The following is a 22,071-nucleotide window of genomic DNA, read 5'->3' as shown; positions in this document are numbered from 1 at the left end:
TTTGAGATGCTTTCAAGCCAGTATAATTCAATACAACACAATTTCAAACCAAATACAAGTTTTCCAAAATTCTGATTTTCTCTAGAAAACTCAAATTTTATCATTTGCCACAATTAATGTTGATTTTTTTTTCCTGAGTTGATAGGCTCACTTTGTGTATTTTTCAGAAAATGTCTGCCAAGTTCCCCAAGTATGAATAATCATAGTTTGTCAGTTATTCTTTCATGTAAAAATGATATTCTGTGAAAAAAAACTGGTAGCTCAACTCACAACTCAAAAGCGCAGTGGCTTTTCCTTGAGACAACCATCATACTTCAGATTTCAAAATTTTATCTCTTTTAGCTGAAATCAGATCTCTTTTAGTAAACAATTTTTAAAAATCTAATTAAGTCTATTGGGAAAGAGGCAAAGAAAAAATGAATTACTTCTTTTAGATCTAGAGCAAAATGGAAATATTAAGATTGGTTAACACTGGATGATGAGTACACAAGGACTTTTTACATTTTTTGTACTTTTCTGTATGTTTGAAATACTACAAAAGAAATTTTCTTTTAAAAGAAGAAAAAGAAATAAAGGACTTGGAATTGAAGATAGTGAACTTCTAAGATGTTTGCCATAAGTTGACAACACTATGTGAAAGACTTGAAGTATTTTTATATCAGTCCCACCTTGCTCCACTGTTTTGTGTCAGATTTTGCTATTGGATACGATAAAGAATTCTAAACTAGAAGTTAAAATAATTCAATTTTAGTTCCAGATGTACCACTAAATAGCCAAATTACCTAACTTTTCTTCCTGTGTCCTAATGGAGGTAATAATTCCAATGTGTGAAAGATCAAATGAGATAATTTATATGATGGTGCTTTATAAACCATAGTGTACTGAATAAATAGCAAGGTAAAAAAAAAAGTAAAAAAATTAATGTTTTTTATGTTTTTCTATGTCATTAAGTACAGCTATATTCCTAACTTTTTCAGGCCACTCGACCAGATATGATCAGGATCTTGTCAGCAGCTCTTCATGTAGTGTTAAGGAGGGATATGTCCCTGAACCGAAGACTTTATGCATGGCTTCTTGGTAGGTGTGTGAGGCATATGGTCAGAGTTGGGAAAAGGAGGGAAATTTACCATACATAATTTTATCAATTGGTGTGTTTGTCCTAAATGAAGAAATTGAAAGTTTGTTTTAATCGGCAATAAAAATATAAGCAGTACTAACTGTATGGTATTCAAAAGCTCTGTCAAGAGGCTATTTGAATCCATAAGTCATATTTCCTTTGAAAAGATTTTTTCCTCTACAAATTGAGGCTATTATACTATAAGAAAGTGGATAAAGAAGGATAAATTAATAATGGAAATAATGGCATAATTTTGAAAACTTTCAAGTCATCAAAGGAATTGGTACCAAAGACAATAGAAGCGGTACTACCATCTCACACATGGTACCAGTCTCCCACTTAGGCAGTAAAGCATTGTGTACACTTAGACCTTCCATTCTTTTTTGAACAGTTGGCCTGTCTCCCACAACCTCCTTACCAACCAGAGAGAGGACACAAAATAACTTATCTTGGATTTTCTGAGTCTTTAATTATTTCACTGTTTTGTAAGATTGAAAAGACAGGGTAATTCTAGAAGAAAACTATGATAGTCACTTATGTATTGAATTGGTTTCCCTTTATTAAACTATCTAAAATGATCTCTCTTGCTGACATTGAATGGGCTACAAATTGGTAAGTGTTTAGTGCTGTTTTTGTGATATTTGCTGTTTTGGTATTTAGTGAACAACACTTTTAAGACCTCTGTTTTAATTTATTTTGCAATTTGTTTCCATGGAGGTTTTGATAACAACGGTGCTGTAATAGGACCCAGAAGTACAAGACACAGTAATCCCGAAGAACATGCCACTTACTACTTCTCTACCTTTTCAAAAGAATTATTAGTCCAGGTAATGAATAATTTCATTTTATTCTTTGCTTACTCACTGACCACCAAGGGTTACTGGAAAAGTATAAGACAAAAACTCCTGCTTTAATTGAATTCACAGTTTGAAGGCGGTGGGGATGAAGCTCACAGATTTCCTAAGAATGATTAAAATAACCTAATGACTGGAGGGTAAGTTAGAGTTCTCTATGGCGTTTGTATTATTTCTGCAACTATCCTGTAAGTTTGAAATTATTTCAAATAAAAAGTATAACGACAATAACCTATATAAAGTAAGTACTCATAAGCCAAATTCACTTCTCCATAAGGTCATAAAAATGTGTAATTTTGTTATTTTCATGACTTTATTTAAACATAATTCGGGTTCTCACCTGTCTGCCCTTTGAAAGTGGGAGCTTTTCCAAGAAATGGGACAGGACCTACGTTAGTTACTCTGAAGCCCCAAGGAAATTTAGGCTGTGGCAGGAATTTGAATATAGTGGAACTGCTTTTGTAATGGAAAAGTTAAGATGAATCATAGGTTTATTTCATCTAATTTTTACTTCAGTTATATTTATTCAAAACATCTCAAAATTAAACAGAGAAAATACATGGCATCTGAAGCATTTTTAAATGAATGAGGTTTTAAGAGCATAATTAGTTTTGAGTCTCTAATGGGAAAATAATTTCATAACAGAAGATATTGCCATGATATGGCATAGTTTGAGACATGCTGATTATTTTAAATAGAAATATTTTCATCATGTGGGCAAACAAATATTTCATGTTTAAATTTTTCTAGATTTTCTTTTACTCTTCCACTTTTACTCTGGAAAAAATATAAGCATTTTTTTTTCTTCTCTCAGGATATGGTAAATTTTTTTCTAGCAGAGAGAGAAAGCCAACTTTGGAGAAAGGGCTTCAGGAAAGCAATAGGAAATGGAATTCTCTATTACATATGGTTGCATTTTAAAAGTCTTTAAAAAAAAATCTTTGGATCTGTTTACTTAAATGATAAGTCTATTTTTTTCTTTTTTAAAGGCAATGGTGGGAATCTTACAAGTGAATGGATTTGGAGAAGAGAGTACTCTAATGCAGGACCTAAAACCTTTTCGTATCTTGATCAGTTTATTGGACAAACCTGAGCTAGGTAATATGTACTAACCTAGAACATAAAGTCACATTTGGTTGTTCTGTATTGTTTCATAATAAATATGAGAAGACAGGTCATTCCTTAGGGAAATTATTCTATTTTGAAGTGGCCTTTAAATACAGGTTCGTGACAATTTCTTACCTGCAGTTCACACTAGATAGTTAAGAAGATAAAGGTGTACACCCAAACAGTTCATCATTGTATGTCTATCCTAAACACATACTACCTAGTATATACTATGAATGTAGTGGAGGCGTACTTTAAAGCTGTTATCTAGGTTCTTCTTAATCTTGATTAATTTACAGCAATTGAAACATTTATGAGCTGTTATGACTATCTTATAGTTCAGAGAGTTCAAGGACTTGAGCAAAAAAAAACGAAAAAATATTTGGGTTGTATCCCTCACTTCCTTCCCCATCCCCTTTATTTTTTTTCTTTTCCCTTTCTTCATTGTATTTTTCTTACATATTCAGTCTATTGGGTATATAATAAATACCCAATATATAAGAAATATATGATACCTGAGATAGAAATTAAGAAAAAAACATAAATATTAGCAACAGTAAAATGAAATCATAAAGTATGTAATTTTATCAAATATGCAGATGTTTAAGCAAATATGCATGAGGCCTCTCACCAACTCTTAAAATGAAAATATTTTAAATATAAAAATAACTTAAGCTGAGTTTATTTTAGCTATTAATGGTAATAGGTGAAGCTCAGGAAAGTTTTGTAAGGAAATTGGCATTTATTATAGCAATAGAGATTGACCTTGTACTTTTTAGTAGTATTCAAATTAACAATAGTAGCAATACATGTAGCATTTATTGAATATTCTTTATATTTATTCTAGGAACTGTCTGAAATGTCTTAACCCTTACAACTACCCTGTAAGTTTGGTATTATACTCATACAAATGATGAAACTCAAGCTCAAAGAAGTTAAATGACTTGTCCGAGTAACACAGCTATTAAGTGGCAAAATCGATATCCCTGATTCCCTCATTTCTATTATGTCAGCCTATATTTTAAGCAAACATTTATGCTATAATTTACTATTTTACAGTTAGGTTTTCGAAATGTGAAATTTAATTTAGATTCTGGAAAAGTGTATTTTAAAAATATGTTTAATAGGGCCAATTTTCAGATAATCATGTTTGCTAATACTAATCAATTACCTTTAATTTTTATATTAATTTTAGGACCTGTCATTCTGGAAGATGTCTTGATTGAAGTGTTTAGAACATTATATTCTCAATGCAAAGCAGAATTGGATCTTCAGATGGAACCTCCCTTCAGCAAGGATCATGCTCAGTTAAGCAGGTGTATTACCGAAAAATTAAGTATGACATAAAGGTGTCCTCATTTAATAAACATTCATAAAGTAGACACTACTTTATGTATTCACTTATATAATTTGAAGTGATTATAATAACTGGAAATCTTACTCTATGAAGTTTATGTTCTGAATGAGCAAATTTGATTTAAAACTTTTACTATATTTTGGTAATATGAAATATCTTTTATAATTAAGAGTGATAATTGCACTGGGCTTTCAAACAGGAACTTTCAACGTGACTGTTGTTTAGTAGAACCATCACTTTCCAGGATCCGTTCTCAGCCTTACCCATTTAGACAACTAAATTCTAACAGTGAATGTGAAGATACAGGCTCCAGGGAATTTATTTGCACTTACCAAACTCACAAGAGACTGTCAGTTAATAGTATGAATTGTACCTTGCCTGGTAACCAGGCCTGGTTGTTTGTATGGGCATTTCCCTCTTGGTGATTTGACACACTCGGGGGACAAAATCATAGATCAGAAAATGACTTGAACATACACTTACGTGAATCAAAGGTCACCAGATTTTCTTTAAAGAATTTTTTTTTAATCAAGTTATGGTTATATCTTCTTTCCAGGATACTTCTTTTTTGAATGCCTGGGACAAGTCTATAGTATTAGCATAACCTCCTCTCTGATAGATAACATGCTGGCAAAGCCTTACATTTTCTTCTGTATTCTTCCAGTCTCATCTGTCATTATAGTATGACAAGGTTCCAAGACTTTTATATAACTTGTTTCATTGGTGGCTTCTTGGTGAGACTTTGGAGATACCCTCCATTTTCTAAAACATACTTTTATATATTAAAACATTTTAAGGCTGTTTTTTTACTTCTGGTGAATATAATCCCTTGTTTTTTATTTGAGAATTTTGATTAACCTAGTACTCTTAATTCATTCTGCACTCTGCTTGAGGGATTATATTGTCCCAGAGAGGATTTAAATTAGTCTTTTCTGATACAGCATGCTAGTTACATTGACAAAACCTCACTATATAAAATCAATTGCTTTAATGGTTAAGAAGGATGGGAGTGGAAGGTAGGTAGATAGGGAGTGGTAGGCTAAAGAGGTTCCAACTTGAAATAGCAAAATTAATTTTCCCTGATGAATTTCAGTAATAATTGCTATTTAAAATAGTGGTCCATTGTTATTTTTAAAGCTAATTTTAATAAGTTGATTGAAACTGGCCAAAATTAACAAGGTTTCTTGAGCAAATCCTGAACAGCACAGAAAAACATCAAAATTACTGCTCAGTTTATATTTGCCCAGAGAACAAAAGAATTTGATGCTAAATCAACAGCCAGGCACTCAAATAAAAATGCTTCCTGTTCTTTTGTAGGAAGCACAACTGTTTTTTCTTATGTTGATCATACGTTTGAGTTTTGAAAACTCAAATTTGGAATTTTGAGTTTACACGTATTACTTTATGTGTGACAGTGGCAGTAGATAATTATTTGTGACAATCTTATTACCTAATAAATTTTCTAGCAACTAACTAGGAATATGTACAGCCCTAATAATATTGCACTCATATTTAAATTTGAAAAAATAAATGTTAATATTTGTTAGTTTTTGTTTGTTCTTCCTTTCTTTTTAGTAAATTAAGGGAAAATAAGAAAACAGCAGAGCTGATTAAAACTGCCAACCTTCTCTTTAATTCCTTTGAACCTTATTATATGTGGGATTACGTTGCACGTTGGTTTGAAGAATGTTGTAGGTATGTTAAACTGTTTCATTCATTTTAATTTAATAACATCCAAAGCTAACCTTTCTTTTGCTTTTTAATTTTAAGTTCTTGAGGGTAATTAAGAGAAAGTTCTTTTATACAATCTACTACTACTGCTGACAACTGTTAATTGGGTCTGTCATTCTAGAATACAGAATCATTTATCATATAATCCTAGAAAAGGGAACGAATTTAGAGATGAGTTATTTAGTCAGCAGCACAGATGAAAGATTGTCCCTTTCCAATTTATAGTGATCCAGTTTATTTTTGTTGTGAAGAAGATAGCAAATTTGTGGCTGTTGCCTCAGCACACTTTTAAAGGATTCCTACTTGGAATAACAAATTACTCTGGTCAGTCTTGTGTTTTTAAAGCCATAGAACCATCCTGTATCACTGGTGAGTCAGTAAAAGCATTCCATCCCTTACTATCTAAAGAATAAAAATTGGTCTGAAACCTCTAGGATATTAGTGAATCAGAGTAGAATATCTGCCCGAGTTTGAGACCATATCTTGTCAAAACCAGATTAACCTCTCAAGCCCTGAAATCATGTAGTTTGGAAGTAAGCCATTACATCACTACATTGAACATGTACTATCTCAGGATTGGAAGTCTTTTAAAAATAAATGTTGATGATATACATTAGTTCCTTTAATGACTTAGAAAATTGTTGCTTACTCATGCAGCAGATGTTGGGCACCCAGTTGAAAAGCACTATGCTGGGCACATAGACAGTCCCTGTCTTCAGAGCCCTTATAGTGGGAACAAGTAAGACATGTATGTGTATGTTCCTAGTATTAAATTAAAAATAACAGATGCTTTAATTAAAATGTTGTAGGTACGTACGCAAAGGCATTATGAGTACCCTTTCACAATCTGGCCTTTGCCTACTTAACCATCATTTCTACATTCACAAAGTCACATGTACACGTTTCTTTAGCTAACCTGCATTATGTTCTGGACACATATTAACTTTTATGCTGCTGAGCCTTCACTTGTGCTATTCTTTCTAAAATATTCTTCCCCCTTGCCCATCTGGTAAGGTCCTATACAGAGGACACCCACCTTTCAGTAGCCTTCCATGACTCTTTCAAATCTCCCATCAGAATCAACTCCTCCCACTCTCTTTTGTTTATCTATGGGCTTATATTTCTTTGCTGGCCAGGGACTATATCATATTCTTGCTCAATTTTGTATCTTCAGAGTGTAGGGCAATGTATGATCATATAGGATTAATATGATATAATGTGAATGTTTGTTGGAGGATTGATCTCTACTACTTGGATCAGAAGAGCCTTCCTGGAAAAGGTAACATTTGATCCCAGACCTTAAAGGATGGATGTACACTGGATATAAGAGTTTGGGGAGGATGGCAGTCCAGAAGGAGAAACTGGTATGAGCAAAGGCCCTGAGGTTGGAAATCAAGTAGCAAATAATGCATTTTAACTAGATGTGGCATTTGTAGTAAGAGCGGTGGGAAATACATCCCAGAAAATGAGATGCATCCAGAATATGGTTGAAGATGGCTTGTAAGGTGTCTACAGAGGTGATCTGTGGAAATACAGAATGGGAGTTAGTGATAGAGATTAAGCCTAGGAATTTGGCTTTGGGAATTCTCCACATAGAGGTACAGAGGTACAGTAATGTCCTGGGGAAAGGAAATGTGTTTCATCACAAGAACATTATTGTGTATGTGTCTCAATACTGACATGGCCTTCATTAGAAAGACAATGATGTAGTCACATGTATTCATATCACTTGATTGTATCCTTAATGAAGTGAATTTTGTCATTATAGGAGGTCACTGCATGCCAGACTTCAGGTTGGGCCTGGAGATAGTAGTGAGTCATCTGAGTTACAGCTGACCAATTTCTGCTTACTGGTGGATTTTTTGTTGGATATAGTTTCTTTGGTAAGCTCACCTTGGTAAACATTATTGAGGGAGCTAATAACAAGTTCAAGAATTGATATTTTTCCCTTTTGGTGTAGTTTTTTTTTCTGTAAAATTTTGCAAATGTTTTGTCCACTGATACATATTATATATAATACATATTCAAGTATTATACATGGAATATACTTTTTAATTACATGTTATAAAATCTTAAATGTTTAGTGTATAGTGGTCTAATGCTGCATTTGTATTCATTAATGATTTGTTTTTTTAAATGAAGAATGTTGGAAATCTTTTCCCCTTATGTTTTCTCTCTTCAATTCTTTGCTTTCTCATTTTAAGCCTACTAGAAGTATGAGGGTGCTGTGTCAGGTATGGCATTCAGCCTGTTTTGTTTTTAACTGATTTTATTCACTTTTGTTAAATTATAATTTCAGTAAATGTATCAGATAAAACGGGTTATTTCATAATATATGCTATGAAGCACTTAAATTAAGAATTTGGGAATAGAAATTTTATAAGTCATCAATAATGAAATGACTACAAAGTTAACTAAGAGCATGAGATATATAAAATATTGTAGATGACTAAAATTATTTATGTAGATTAAAAAATATGTGGAATAATACAACTTTTGGATTCACTTATACATCATTTAAACCTTTTTTATTTCACTTTTATTTTCAGGAAACTTACATTGAAATCCAGACAGAACACTTGCCCCAGTTGCTGCTCAGGATGATTTCTGCTCTGACAAGCCATCTGCAGACCTTGCGCTTGTCTGAACTTACAGATTCGCTCAGGCTCTGCTCAAAGATCCTTAGCAAGGTTCAACCTCCACTGTTATCTGCCAGCACTGTGGGTACATTGCAGTTTCCTAATGGGCAGAACAACTCAGTTAAAGAATGGGAAGGCAAAAAGGTAATGTTAGCTGTTATTTTTGTATCAGGCCAGCTATAATTCTTCAGATCAAATTTGTTTTTGAGTGAAATCTCTTAAATATAAGTGTTTAAATATTAGTGAATCTATCTTAGATCCAAGTTTTGTGTCAGTAGACCATGTTGTAGACTTTTGGCTGTAATAAAATATAATAATCTATATAAGGACTTTCCAGTAGAAATATAATGCAAGCAGCATATATAATTTAAAATTTTCTGGTCACATTAAAATAACAAAAGAAACAGATGAAATTAATTTTAATATTATGTTTTATTTAACCCATTATATCCAATATATTATTTCAATATATAATCAATGTAAAAACTGATAAGTGAAATATTTTAGATTTTTTTATACTGTTTTCAAAATCCCATGTGTATTTTACACTTTCAGCACATCTCCATTCAGGTGCTAAACTTTTGTCAGAAGTACTCTATCTGTATTTAGAATTCATAAAAATTTATGTTGTTGTAAAAGTAGATTCACATACCCAAGTTGTTCTGAACATACTTAAAAGCTTTCTTATAACTAAATTGAGTATCAATTTTTTTATTTAAGTTTAATAAAAACTTAAATAAAAAAATAAAAATTTTAATTCATTAAAATTAAATAAAACTGAAAATTCAGTTCCTTTGTCACCACTAGCTACATTTTAAATACTCAATAGCCATATGTGACTATTGGCTCCCATATTGGATAGTAGGCTTGTATTAAACTACATATACTACATTTTTGACATGCCCTTCTTTTTCACTTCTTTTAATTCAATTTTATTGAGATATATTCACATACCATGCAGTCGTACAAAGTGTGCATTCACTTGTTCACAGTACGATTATATAGTTGTGTGTTCATCACCAAAATTAATTTTTGAACATTTTCATTACCACACACACAAAAATAAGAAGAAAAAAATTGAAGTGGAAAAGAACAATTGAAGTAAAAAAAGAACACTGGGTGACTTTTTTTTTTTTGCCCCCGTTTTTCTACTCATCCATCCATACACTGGACAAAGGGGAGTGTGGTCCACATGGCTCTCCCAATCACATTGTCACCCCTCATAAGCTACATTTTTATACAATTGTCTTCAAGATTCAAGGGCTCTGGGTTGTAGTTTGATAGTTTCAGGTATTTACTGCTAGCTATTCCAATTCATTAGAACCTAAAAAGGGTTGACATGCCCTTCCTGAAATCTAAAATCTTTTTACCCTCCTCAATCTTCCAAGTGCTTAATTCTTTCTTTATAATAGTGAATAGAATTAAGGTATTATAATAATTTTAGCATCTGACACTAGTAGCGGAAACACCCATGAAACACCTCTGGAAAAGTCAAGAATTTATAGACTTTCAAGTTTATATTTTTAATTATTTTAGTAAATATAAGTGAAAATATTCAGTGGAATAATATAATTACATTGATTTAGGCACAGTTGCACTATGCTAAAACAAAAATTTTAAAGTTTCTGGAGTATTAGACTCAGTTACCTAAATTTCGGGTATGTATAGTTGGCCTTTTTTGTTTTTTGTTTTTTGTTTTTGCTTTTACTTTTTCAGACAGGCAAAGCATATTAACATGATGTCATACATCTATGATATATTAATTTCAAAACTTTTTTTCTTGATCCTCTTAAATGTATTGCCCTTCATATATGAAATGAATATTACTGATCTTCAATCAACCTAAACGTACCCCAGGATTATCTTACATACATTGGCATCAGTCTCTATTATTTTCCTTCCATTCATCTTCTTATTTATAAGCACTACCTATTGTTTCTACTATTGTTGGAAAATTCTTTTTGTTATGATGTTTTCTCTAAATTTTTGCTTCTATGTTCTTCTTAGAAATAAAACTAAAATGTATGCTAGCTCCTACAGAAGATTTGGTTTTTATTTAAATGAGATTAGTGAGAGTAGGGGAAGGACCTTAGCATTCTCTCATTAGTGTATTCAAATATGTGAATATTTACTATGCAGAAAATATCTGGAGGCCCTTTGTGATGGTTACAGGTAAGGGAAATGGGGGCTTCCAATTCATGTTAAATGAAGTACAATTATATAGTGTTTTCTTTTTTTTTAAATATGATAGTTCATTAACCTTAGAGTTCATTCAACTTAGAGTATATTTTTCTCTCTCTTTTTGGTTTTATTTTATGCTCTCTGGGCATATATCTTCTTTTCTATTCTTTACTGAAATACAATGGTATTACCTTCACTGCGATGTCTGAAAATTTGATCATATTAAAAACCTAAGGGTATTTTTAATATCCCCATTTTTGAAAGTGCAAGTTAATGAATTATTCTTTAAAAAATTATAAATCTAATTTTGTCACTAATTTCAATGTGTTTTTCTAAAATAAGTGGATGGGATTTTATACCCAAATATCCAGAAATATAATTCCTTTCTATTTTCACAAAGACATTTAATTATAAAATTAAATAGATTATGAACTATTCCTTTTATTCTTATAACCTAATTCAGTGTCTGGAATATAATATTAGTTTAGTAACTTCATTGAAAGAATATGAGATTAATAACATTTAGTTAATACTTTACACTTTTCAGACAAAGGTGGTCCTGAACAGATGACCTATTGGATTTTACTTCTAGCTTTTACATTTTCATTTTACCCTTACAAGTCTCATTCCTTACATTATTTAGACATTAGGAAAATTATTTCTGAAACACAATTATGTAACATAGACCATACAACTAAATTTTATAAATGTATACAATGCAACTGAATTCATAGGTTAAATCCATTGTTTTATGATTGATTCTTATATGTAAAAGAATACAGAAATAACTATGGTAATAAGCTAATGACAGTTTTACCATTTGAATAAGATTTCTTTTTAAAATAGTTGCACAAGATTTTAGATATTCATTAACCTTTCAAAGGAAAAAAAATGATGCATAAATTCAATACTGATGATAATCACCTCTAAACTTTGGCATTATAATGTGATAAGTTCTCTTGCTATTACAGATATAGCAGTATACAGTGGTGAAAAGAACATGAGGTTTAGAATCACATAATCCAAGTCCTCCTGCAAGTAACTTCCCTGAACCTCAATTACCTTTAAAATAGACAAAACAACCTCTCTTCATTTATCACCCACTCTCCAGGGCACTGGGTATCCAGTGGTGAACCTGTTGCAGTCCCTGCCCTTCTTGAACCTTTCCTTATAGTTCGGGAGATACACATTAATAATTTAATTATAATTAGGATAAATGTATGAAGGAAAAACATAGAGTGGTAGAAGTGTGGAAAACAGGTGCCCCGACCAAGATTGGGGGTCATGGAAAGCTTTCTTGAAGAAGAAGTGTTTGAGGACAGCCCTAGAGGAATTGGGGTGGGGGTGGGTTAGGAAGAAAAGAGCACTTGACAGAGGAGGAGTATTTGCAAAGGAAGGAGCATGGTGCAGCTAGTAAGTAGGAGATGTGGCTGATGTGATAGGCAGGGGCTAGGGCTTACAGAGCCTTGTTCACTGTACTAAGGCTTTTATTCTTTATCTTAGGAGCAATGGGAAGACACTGAAGGGAAAAGGCAAGTGACATAATCAGATTTATGTATTAGAAAAATTACTCTGGCTGCAGTGTGGAGTATGGATCTGAGAAACAAAAATGGATATGGGGAGACCTGCAGTAGTGCAGGTGAGAGGTGGTGGTAACTTGTGCTAACAAGATGGGGGAGTGCAGGAAGAGAGAAATGGATGGATTAGTGATATATTCAGGAGAAAAAATCAATAGGACTTAGTAATGGATTGGTAAGAGGGGTAATGAGTGATCACTAACATTTACTGAGTGTTTACTAAAGGCTAGGCACTTTTTATTTACTATATTACTTAATCCTCCTTAGCAACTATAAGATGTATCGTCCTATTAATGGTACAGATGAAGAAACTTAGATGGAGAGATTAAATAACTTGCCAGGCATCACTTAGCTATAATAAGTAGCAGAGCCTGCTGACTCAGGGCTCTCAGTCTATACTGCAGTGGATGTAGGGGAAGGGAGGAAGAGGAGGAGAAGTAGGGAAGTTACCAAGAATGACTCCTAGATTTTTCTTCCTGGCTTGATGAATGTTGGTGTCATTCACTGAAGGGAGGAATATTGGGTGAGACCCAACTTTGGGGCTGCAAATCATGTTAGTACATATATTGATAAAATCACTTTTCAATGGAACATTCAAATAATGCTCTGGCACAGTCACCCAGGGATGTTGTGATATGTACAGCTTTTGTTTATTTAAACTAAACAAACAAACAAAAATGCCTGATGATTATACTAATTTTATCATTATGGGGAGGGAACTGTTAATCCATTCCAGCTCTACTCCAGTAGCTGGTTCATTTGTTTGATTATATTGTGGTTAATTATCTCATATCTTTCCTTCTAGATTATAAACTATTCCTTTTATTCTTACAACCTAATTCAGTGTCTGGAATATAATATTAGTTCAGTAACTTCATTGAAAGAATATGAGATTAATAACATTTAGTTAATACTTTACACTTTTCAGACAAAGGTGGTCCTGAACAGATGACCTATTGGATTTTACTTCTAGCTTTTACATTTTCATTTTACCCTTACAAGTCTCATTCCTTACATTATTTAGACATTAGGAAAATTATTTCATGAAGCAGATTGAATAAATTGTTAGCTGTTTGAAAGCAAGGGAATAGATCCTAGAGATTTGTACATATAAGTAAATTTGCCCTTAAGAACCTAACCTTATGTTATGCATGTAGTAAATAATAAATACTTGGTGAATTAATTGATAGTAATATATTCATTACAATCATATCGGTATTTCTATTTATTATCATAAATGTCTAAACCAGTATAGAAACTGTTTTAGAGATTGAACAGAATATATGGATTAAATTGACTTCTATTTAAAGGGAACCATTTCTAATTTCTAATTCTTAATTAAATACATTTAGTTACTCAGCCTTTTGCTTTTCTAAATCTTTACCAGGTATCATCAGTTTCTGTTGAGAATCCTATTGAAGTGTTTGAAGATGGAGAAAATCCACCAAGTAGTCGATCATCAGAGAGTGGATTCACTGAGTTTATACAATATCAAGCAGACCGAACTGATGACATTGACCGAGAACTGAATGAGGGGCAGGGGGCAGCTGCCATCCCAATTGGTAGCACATCTTCTGAGACAGAAACAGCATCCACTGTGGGTTCTGAAGAAACCGTTATCCAGCCCTCTTCCATAGTCACTCAGGTGACAGCAAACCAAAGTGGGAAAACAGCCCAAAAGACTGCAATGCAGTGTTGCTTAGAGTATGTCCAACAGTTTCTAACCAGACTTATCAACCTCTATATCATTCAGAGTAAGACTTTGTCTCAGCCTTTGGCTACAGAGCATCAAGGGGATCTCAGTAGAGAGCAAGGAGAGAATTCAAAATGGGACAGGGATTCACATGGAGATGTGAAAGAGAGAAACATAAGTAAACGCAATACTTCAAAAGAATACCTTTCAGCCTTCCTTGCTGCCTGTCAGCTCTTCCTGGAGTGCTCAAGTTTCCCAGTTTACATTGCTGAGGGGAACCATACATCAGAGTTAAGTTTAGAAAAATCAGAGATTGGTAAGTTTTTTTCTCTTTTATATGTATTTAAATATTTTCTGTGGCATGCTATTGAGTTTGAAGAATTCAGATATTAAAATTGGGATGTTTTTAGCAAGACAAATTTTAAAAGTATATTATTTTAATTTGGAAAAACTTTTAAAGTGAAATGCTGTAATTGTGGAGAAATTGATATGTTGGAAGATTTTATGATTTTGATGTCTTCAGCAGTTTGCTTGCAAGTGAATAGAATCTAACAAGGAAACTAACTTCTTTCTCTGGAAAAAAGTAATGTAACATTTATATCCACTGGTTTCCTTTATTGTGGCTAGTGTCATGTTTATTTAATTTTTTTACATACACACACGTAATTTCTTATGATCAAAAAATAAGGTTGAAGTGGCTAATAAAAGTTCTAACAGTAAAACACAAAACAGTCATGGTTGTTTAGTGAAATTTATACTCATCAAGGATATATTGCTAACATTGGTTATTTCTTCAAGGATAGCTAGGTCCATTTAATTTTACAAGGTTTTACATGCAGAAAAAGACTATTCAATTCTGTATAATTTAAAAAAATGGTTGTGGGACAAAAGACTAGAGAAGACATTTTCCTTGTTTCCATTATTTTATGCCAAATTTTAGTCGATACAAGAGCATACATAATTAAAGACATGAAATGATAACATGAGGCCAATTTAGAATTCCCAGAACCACTTGTACCACTGTCTGGAATGGGACAGGAAACTAAGAAATAGGAAAGGGGATGCTATGTCAGGCATGCATTTTTTTCAGGAAGAGCTCTTTGTGATCCATGAACTGAGAAGGAGCTGAAGAAATAAACACACATGTCCTTGGTGTTTTCCCTTAACTCTGTCAAGCCAAATACAGGATGTTTTAATTTTATGTTGGGGTGGTTTCCTAAACGTCTCTTGTATTTCAAAATACTTGTACATGGAAACATACATTATGCTTAGCCAGTGGTTCCCAAAGTGTGGCCACTGGGCTACCAGCAACAGTATTCCTGGGAACTTGTTAGGCTCTCTGGCTCTAACCCGAAGCTAGTGACTATGCAACTGGGGGAATGGAGGCCAGCACAGCCTTCCAGGTGATTGTATTGCCCACTAAAGTTTGAGAACCACTATGTTAGGCTAATTTCTACAACAAAATACATAATGTAGTAAGCACTTTTTAAAATTTGTAGTAAAGTAAATGGAGCTTAACATTTTTTTATTTCACACTTTTAAATTTCACATACAATATGACTCAAAGCTTTTATTTTCTAAAGTATCCCTCTTCTGAAAACAGGATTATATCAGGAAAAATTACTTTCACTGTTATAGGCACTAGGGATACAGCAGTGAATGATACAGATGTTGACCCTACCTCCCTAGAATTTATTTTCTAGTAGGAAGAGGCAGACAATAAAAAAAAAGAATGAGTACTTCCAGGAAAATGGTGGCCCGTTCCTCTCCCAAAAGCAGCAAATAAACAGGCAGAAACTCTGAATCAACTGTTCTGGGGCTCCAGAGACCAGGGGAGTTCTGTGCAGCATCCAGTGAAGTGTGGGACAAAGAGACTGAGAAACTGCAGTCAGAGACTCTGAGTAATTCTGTCTGTGGCTCCTGGCATGCCTATCTCCCATCTTTGAGGCAAGTAAGGTGGGACAGTCCAATCCCTGCTTGGTGGGGGCTGCTGCAGCCTGGGATGGCCACGGGAGTCCTCCGCCCCAAGTACAGAAGGGGGCACAGCCCAGTACTGATCCAGCTATTGGCTGGTGAATTTAGACTGCTGGATCCTGCTGTTCTAGCATGTCCCAGTCAGGTACCACTGCACCATTGTTTCAGCCAACTCAAAGGAAGAACTGGCAAAGGGCCAAAAAGAGACTTCCATTGGTAGGGCTGAGTGGAACAGATTGCTATAGAGCAGCAACTGCTGGCAGGTCAGGAAAGCGCACTTCAGGGAAACATGAAAAAGGAATTTTGGTGAAAAGCAGCATCTGCTGGGCAGGGCAGGAAACTGCAACCTTGGGGTGTCGAAAGAAAAAAAAAAGGCTTTTTGGAGAAATTCCTCAGCCTCTCCCCAGGCCCCTTTGGATCTGGTCTGCATCTCTGTGCAGATACTTGCCCTACTTTTGCTGGAAAATACTGACAAACCAACTCTCAAAAGAACCTTAAGATAAACCCAATCAACAATAACATCCTATACAAGAGAGAGAAACCCCCTTCAGCATAAACCCATCAAGATAATCAAATGCCCAGATGTCAAAAACTAGGGAGCCATACTAAGAAACAGAAAGATATGGCCCAGTCAAAGGAACAAACTAAAAACTTGGAGGACATACAGAGTTGGGAACAACTAATCAAACATGTTCATACAAACCCCCTAAATCAATTTAAGAAATGAAGGAAAATATGACTAAAGAGATACAGGAGATTAAGAAGACACTAAGTGAGCATGAAGAATTTGAAAGCATGCAAAGAAAAATAACAGACCTTATGGGAATGAAAAACACAATAGATTAAATTAAAAATGCACTAAAGACATTCAACAACAGATTTGAAGAGGCAGCAGATAGGATTAGTGATGTAGAAGACAGACAACCAAATTTGAACAGACCAAAGAAAATACAGAGAAAAGAGTCATAAAAATTTGAGCAGAGTCTCAGGGACAGGATTGACAGCAAGAAGTGTACAAAGATATGTGTCATCAGTGTCCCAGAAGGACAGGGGAGGAAAAGGGACAGAAAGAATATTTGAGGAAATAATGTCTAAAAATTTCCCAATTCTTATAAAAGATAAATATGCCTATCAAAGAAGCACAACATACCCCAAACAGAAAAAACCTGAATAGACCTACTCCAAGACACATACTAATCAGACTGTCATATGCCAAAGATAAAGAGAGGACTGAGGTCAGAAGGCTTTCAAGGAGGGGATGTCATCAACATGGCGACATAAACAGCTACTGAAAACTTCTCTCCAGAGATTCAGTGAAAAAAAGGACAATTCTGACTTGTTTGAAACTCTGGAGAAGGATATAGACTGGAGAATGACCCTGCAAATGCCAAATAAGAAAGAGAAGAAATATCAGCTAGGAATCTTCCATCCCAGAAGAGCCAATCCTCTCCCGTCCTCCTCACTCAGTCTCACTGTGAGAAATGCACAGAATCAGCAGACAGGACCCTTCCACCAGGGACATACTCCACCATTTGAAGACCCGGAGGACAGAGGAGGACATTTTAAGTCAGTTAGCAACAAAGACACTGAGAAAATATAGAGACTGTTTTTCCAGCCCTGCATCTGAAAGCCCTCCTCCCACCCTTGAGGGAAGCAGCAGCCAGCGGCCATTTCCTTGCCTTCATGATGGCCGGAATGCTAGGTAACTGAGGGAGTACTTGCCACAGGTGGAGCCCCGCATTGTGCCACATTTTGGCTGGGAAAGTGAGGGCATAGGAATCCTGCACTTTCAGCTCACCTGTGTAGACACAGCCTGAGCTCAGAAGCAAAGCAGTTTCTGAGGATAATTAGGTTACTGAACAGCACCATCTGCTGGACAGTCTGGAAGGTGCAAGAGAATTGAAACACTTTTAAAAAGATGCTTGACAACCTATATTAGGACCACAGGAGCTGGTCTAAATGCCCTGCACAGAAACCCAACCCTGTTTTGGCTGAGAAATACAGAAGACCCAACTGTTAAGCATTGCTCTAAAAACAAACCCAGGTCTTGCTGGCCAGCAAAAAACACAGCACCACAGGAAGCCAGCAGATTTTTATTACCACACACAGTGAACTTGCTGCGGTGCCCAGTGCCTACCTCCCATCCTTGCAGCAGGCCATGGCAGGCAGCTGATTTTTGAGGGAATATTGGGGGGCAGAGCCAATGTGACATCTGGCCAGTGAGACAGACGAAAAAAAGATAGAGATCAAAGAAAACCCTAGGGAAAAGAGAGAAAATAACCTCCAGAATAAACTAATCAAGAAAATCAGGTGCCTAGACAGCAAAAAATCACAAGCCACAACAGGAAACATGAAGATACAGCCCGGTCAAAGGAACAAACTAAAACCTCAACTGAAACAACTAATTATAAATGCTCAAGCAAATCTTCTAAATCAAATCAACAAGTTGAAAGAAAATGTGACAAAAAAGATGAAGAATATAAAGAAGACACTGGGTGACTATAAGGAAGAATTCATAAGCTTGAAAAAACAAATGGCTTACTTATGGAAATGAAAGGCACAACAGAAGAGATGAAAAACAATGGAGAAGTACAACAGTAGACTCGGAGAGGCAGAAGAAGGATTAGTAAACTAGAGGACAGGACATCTGAAATCCAACACACAATAGATAGGGAAAAGAATGGAAATATATGAGCAGGGTCTCGGAACTGAATGACAACATGAAGCACATGAACATACATTTTATAGGTGTGCCAGAAGGAGAAGAGAAGGGAAAAGGGGCAGAAAGAATAATAGAGGAAATAATCAATGAAAATTTCCCAACTCTTATGAAAGACCTAAGATTACAGTTCCAAGAAGCACAGCGTACCCCAGACAGAATTGATCTGAATAGGCCTACTCCAAGACACTTACTAATCAGATTATCAAATATCAAAGACAGAATCCTGAAAGCAGCAAGAAAAAAACAATCCATCACATCCAAGAGAAGCTCAGAAAGATTAAGTACAGATCTTTCAGCAGAAACCATGGAGATAAGAAGTCAAGTAGTATGATATATTCAACATGCTGAAAGAGAAAAACTTCCAACCAAGAATCCTATATCCAGCAAAACTATCCTTTAAAAATGAGGTAGAGTTTAAAATACTTACAGATAAACAGACACTAAGAGAGTTCGTGAACAGGCGACATCCTCTACAAAAAAATACTAAAGGGAGTGCTCCAGGGAGATAGGAAAAGACAGAAGAGAGAGGTTTGGAGAAGAGTGTAGAAATGAAGATATCAGGATAGAAAGCAGGTAGAGATCAGGCATTTGATGCTGAAGGAGTATAGAATGTTCAAGAGGATTAATTGTATAGATCAAGAAATTGATAGCACAATACTGTGTGATGGTAGCACAATATTTTAAGTTCCCTGACAAAGATGACTTTGAGTACATTTAAAAGAGGAAGGTTAGGGGTATGTATGACACCAGAAAGAAAGATAGAAGATAAAAACTGGGACTGTATAACTTAGTAAAACCTAGAGCAGTCAATTATTGTGATTAAATGTACAAATATAAGAATGTTTTTATATGAGGGAGGACAAATGAATGTCAACTTTGCAAGGTGTTGAAAATGGGATGGATTGAGAAAAAAAGACAAGCAATGCAAACTAGAGTTGATAGTTAATAGTAATATTGTAATATACTTCTATTAATTGTGACAAAGGCAACATACCAAAACTGACTGTCTACAAGAGGGAGATATAAGGAGGTGTATGGGAGTTTTGGCATTGTTGTTGTTGTCTGACCTTTTTAATGTCTTTTATTTTCTTTAGTCATCTTTTTTTTTCTTTTTCTTCTCTTCTTTTATTCTTTTTTCTCCTCTTCCTCTTTCTTTAAAGAAGAGATAGAAATGGCCTTGTATAATTTTTGGTGGTGAATGCATAACTATGTGATTGTACCAGGAACCTTTGATAGTGTTCTTAGGAGGGAATGTATGGTGTGTAAATAAAACTGTTTAAAAAATAAACAGAGGGATACAAGTGCTGAAGAAAATGTGGAGAGAGGGATGTACCTAATCACTGTTGCTGGGGAAATAGAATGGTGCAGCCCATCTGGAGGGCAGTGTGGTGGTTCCCCAGGAAGCTAGGACTAACATAAATCAGACTAAAGGGTCAAGGATGATATTGATAGTGTTTTAAAACTTCAACTTCTGTGTAAGATCAAAGGAAGAGATGTTTATTTGGCACAAAATCTGTGTTTTCTGTAGCACACTATTTAACTTGTGTAGTCAGTTTATTCAAACAACATAATTACATGGAACTTTGAATGGGGAGTGAGATCTGGTTGGTCTGTACAGGTTAGTGTGAAGCCCCGATATATCCCAGAGTAATTTGGGCAGAGAATACAAATGTATTTGCAAAGGCTGCTTGAGGGATTGGGGAAAAATGTGGAAATATTAAACCTCTACCTGGGGAATTACTGATATTCTCACAAGCATTGGAGACTACCAATTTAATAACCCAAGCCCTCGATCTTGGGGCTTGCCCTTATGAAGCTTGTTATGGCAAAAGAGCGGCTAAGCCTACTTACAATTGTGCCTAAGAGTCACCCCCAGAGAACCTCTTTTGTTGCTCAGAGGTGGCCTCTCTCTTTAAGCCAGCTCTGCAGGTAAACTCACTGTTCTCCCCTCTATGTGGGACATGATTCTTAGGGGTATAAATCTCCCTGGCAACATGGGGCATGACTCCCGGGGATGATCCTGGACCTGGCTTTTGGGGGATTGAGAAAGCCTTCTTGACCAAAAAGGTGGAAGATTACTAAAATAAAATTTCATTTGGCTGAGAGATTTCAAATGGTGTCAAGAGGACATTCTGGAGGTTATTCTTATGTGTTATATAGATACCTCTTTTTAGTTTTTAGTGGTTTGGAATAGCTAGAAAGAAATACTGAAACTATGAAACAACAACTCAATAGCCTTTATTCTTGAAGACAATCGTATAGCTATATAACTTACACTGTGTGACTGTATGATTGAGAAAACCTTGTGGCTCACACTCCCATTATCCAGTGTGTGGACAGAATGGTAGAAAAATGGGGACAAAAAGTAAATGAGTAATAGGGAGGGATGGGGTGGATGGGATGTTTTCTGTCTTCTTTTTTACTTTAATTTTTTTTTCTTTTTTTTGTGGTAATGAAAATAGTCAAAAATTGATTGTGGTGATGAATGTGCAACTGTGTAATGGTACTGTGAACGATTGTACACTTTGGATGACTGTATGGTATGTGAATATATCTCAGTAAAATTGAATTTTTAAAAAAAGAGTATTCTAAAAGCAGCAAGAGAAAAGCAATTCACTACATGCAAGGGATGCCCAATAAAACTGTCAATTTCTCATTAGAAACTGTGGAGGTGAGAAACCAGTATGATATATTTAAGATACTGAAAGAAAAACTGCCAGCAAAGAAATATTTATCGGGCAAAACAGTCCTTCAAAAATGAGGGGGAGTTTAAAATATTCACAGATAAACAGAAACTGAGAGTGTTCATTAATAAGAGACCTGCCCTAAGGGGAATTCTGCAGGCCAAAATGAAAAGATAGGAGAGAAAGGCTTGGAGGAGAGTATAGAAATGAAGATGATCAGAAAGGATAACTAAAAGATATAAAGAGAGAAAAATATAATATGTGGCAAATAAAAGCCAACAGATAAAATGGTAGAAGTAAGTACTGCCTTTACAGTAATAACATGGAATGTTAATGGATTAAACTCCCCAATCAAAAAAACAGATTGGCAGACTAGATAAAAGGATATGATCCATCTATATGCTGTTTACAAGAAACTCATCTTAGACCCAAAGA

At 34.8% G+C, this 22,071-nt stretch overlaps 1 protein-coding gene across 10 annotated transcripts in view; it reads left to right on the top strand.

The window, feature by feature from the left end:
* The window catches only part of DOP1A (DOP1 leucine zipper like protein A), a 181,121-nt gene that overhangs the window by 69,626 nt on the left and 89,424 nt on the right, over positions 1-22,071 (top strand). For 6 of the 10 annotated variants that reach the window (XR_005217870.1, XR_005217869.1, XR_005217868.1 and 3 more), the window contains 9 exons: positions 978-1,077; positions 1,835-1,944; positions 2,961-3,069; positions 4,274-4,394; positions 6,011-6,130; positions 7,935-8,049; positions 8,371-8,400; positions 8,716-8,949; positions 13,951-14,572. Coding sequence is in view for 7 of the 10 variants with exons in the window: in XM_037842941.1 (XP_037698869.1) it covers positions 978-1,077; positions 1,835-1,944; positions 2,961-3,069; positions 4,274-4,394; positions 6,011-6,130; positions 7,935-8,049; positions 8,371-8,400; positions 8,716-8,949; positions 13,951-14,572 (1,561 nt within the window). In the remaining 3 variants the exon portion in view is untranslated. The remainder of the gene's footprint in view (positions 1-977; positions 1,078-1,834; positions 1,945-2,960; positions 3,070-4,273; positions 4,395-6,010; positions 6,131-7,934; positions 8,050-8,370; positions 8,401-8,715; positions 8,950-13,950; positions 14,573-22,071) is intronic. The other 4 variants (XM_037842943.1, XM_037842942.1, XM_037842940.1 and 1 more) reach the window with 1 other exon arrangement.

This window comes from Choloepus didactylus, chromosome 7, assembly GCF_015220235.1.
Source record: "Choloepus didactylus isolate mChoDid1 chromosome 7, mChoDid1.pri, whole genome shotgun sequence".
Classification (NCBI taxonomy): Eukaryota; Metazoa; Chordata; class Mammalia; order Pilosa; family Megalonychidae; genus Choloepus; species Choloepus didactylus.
This window is presented reverse-complemented; position numbering and strand designations above follow the sequence as displayed.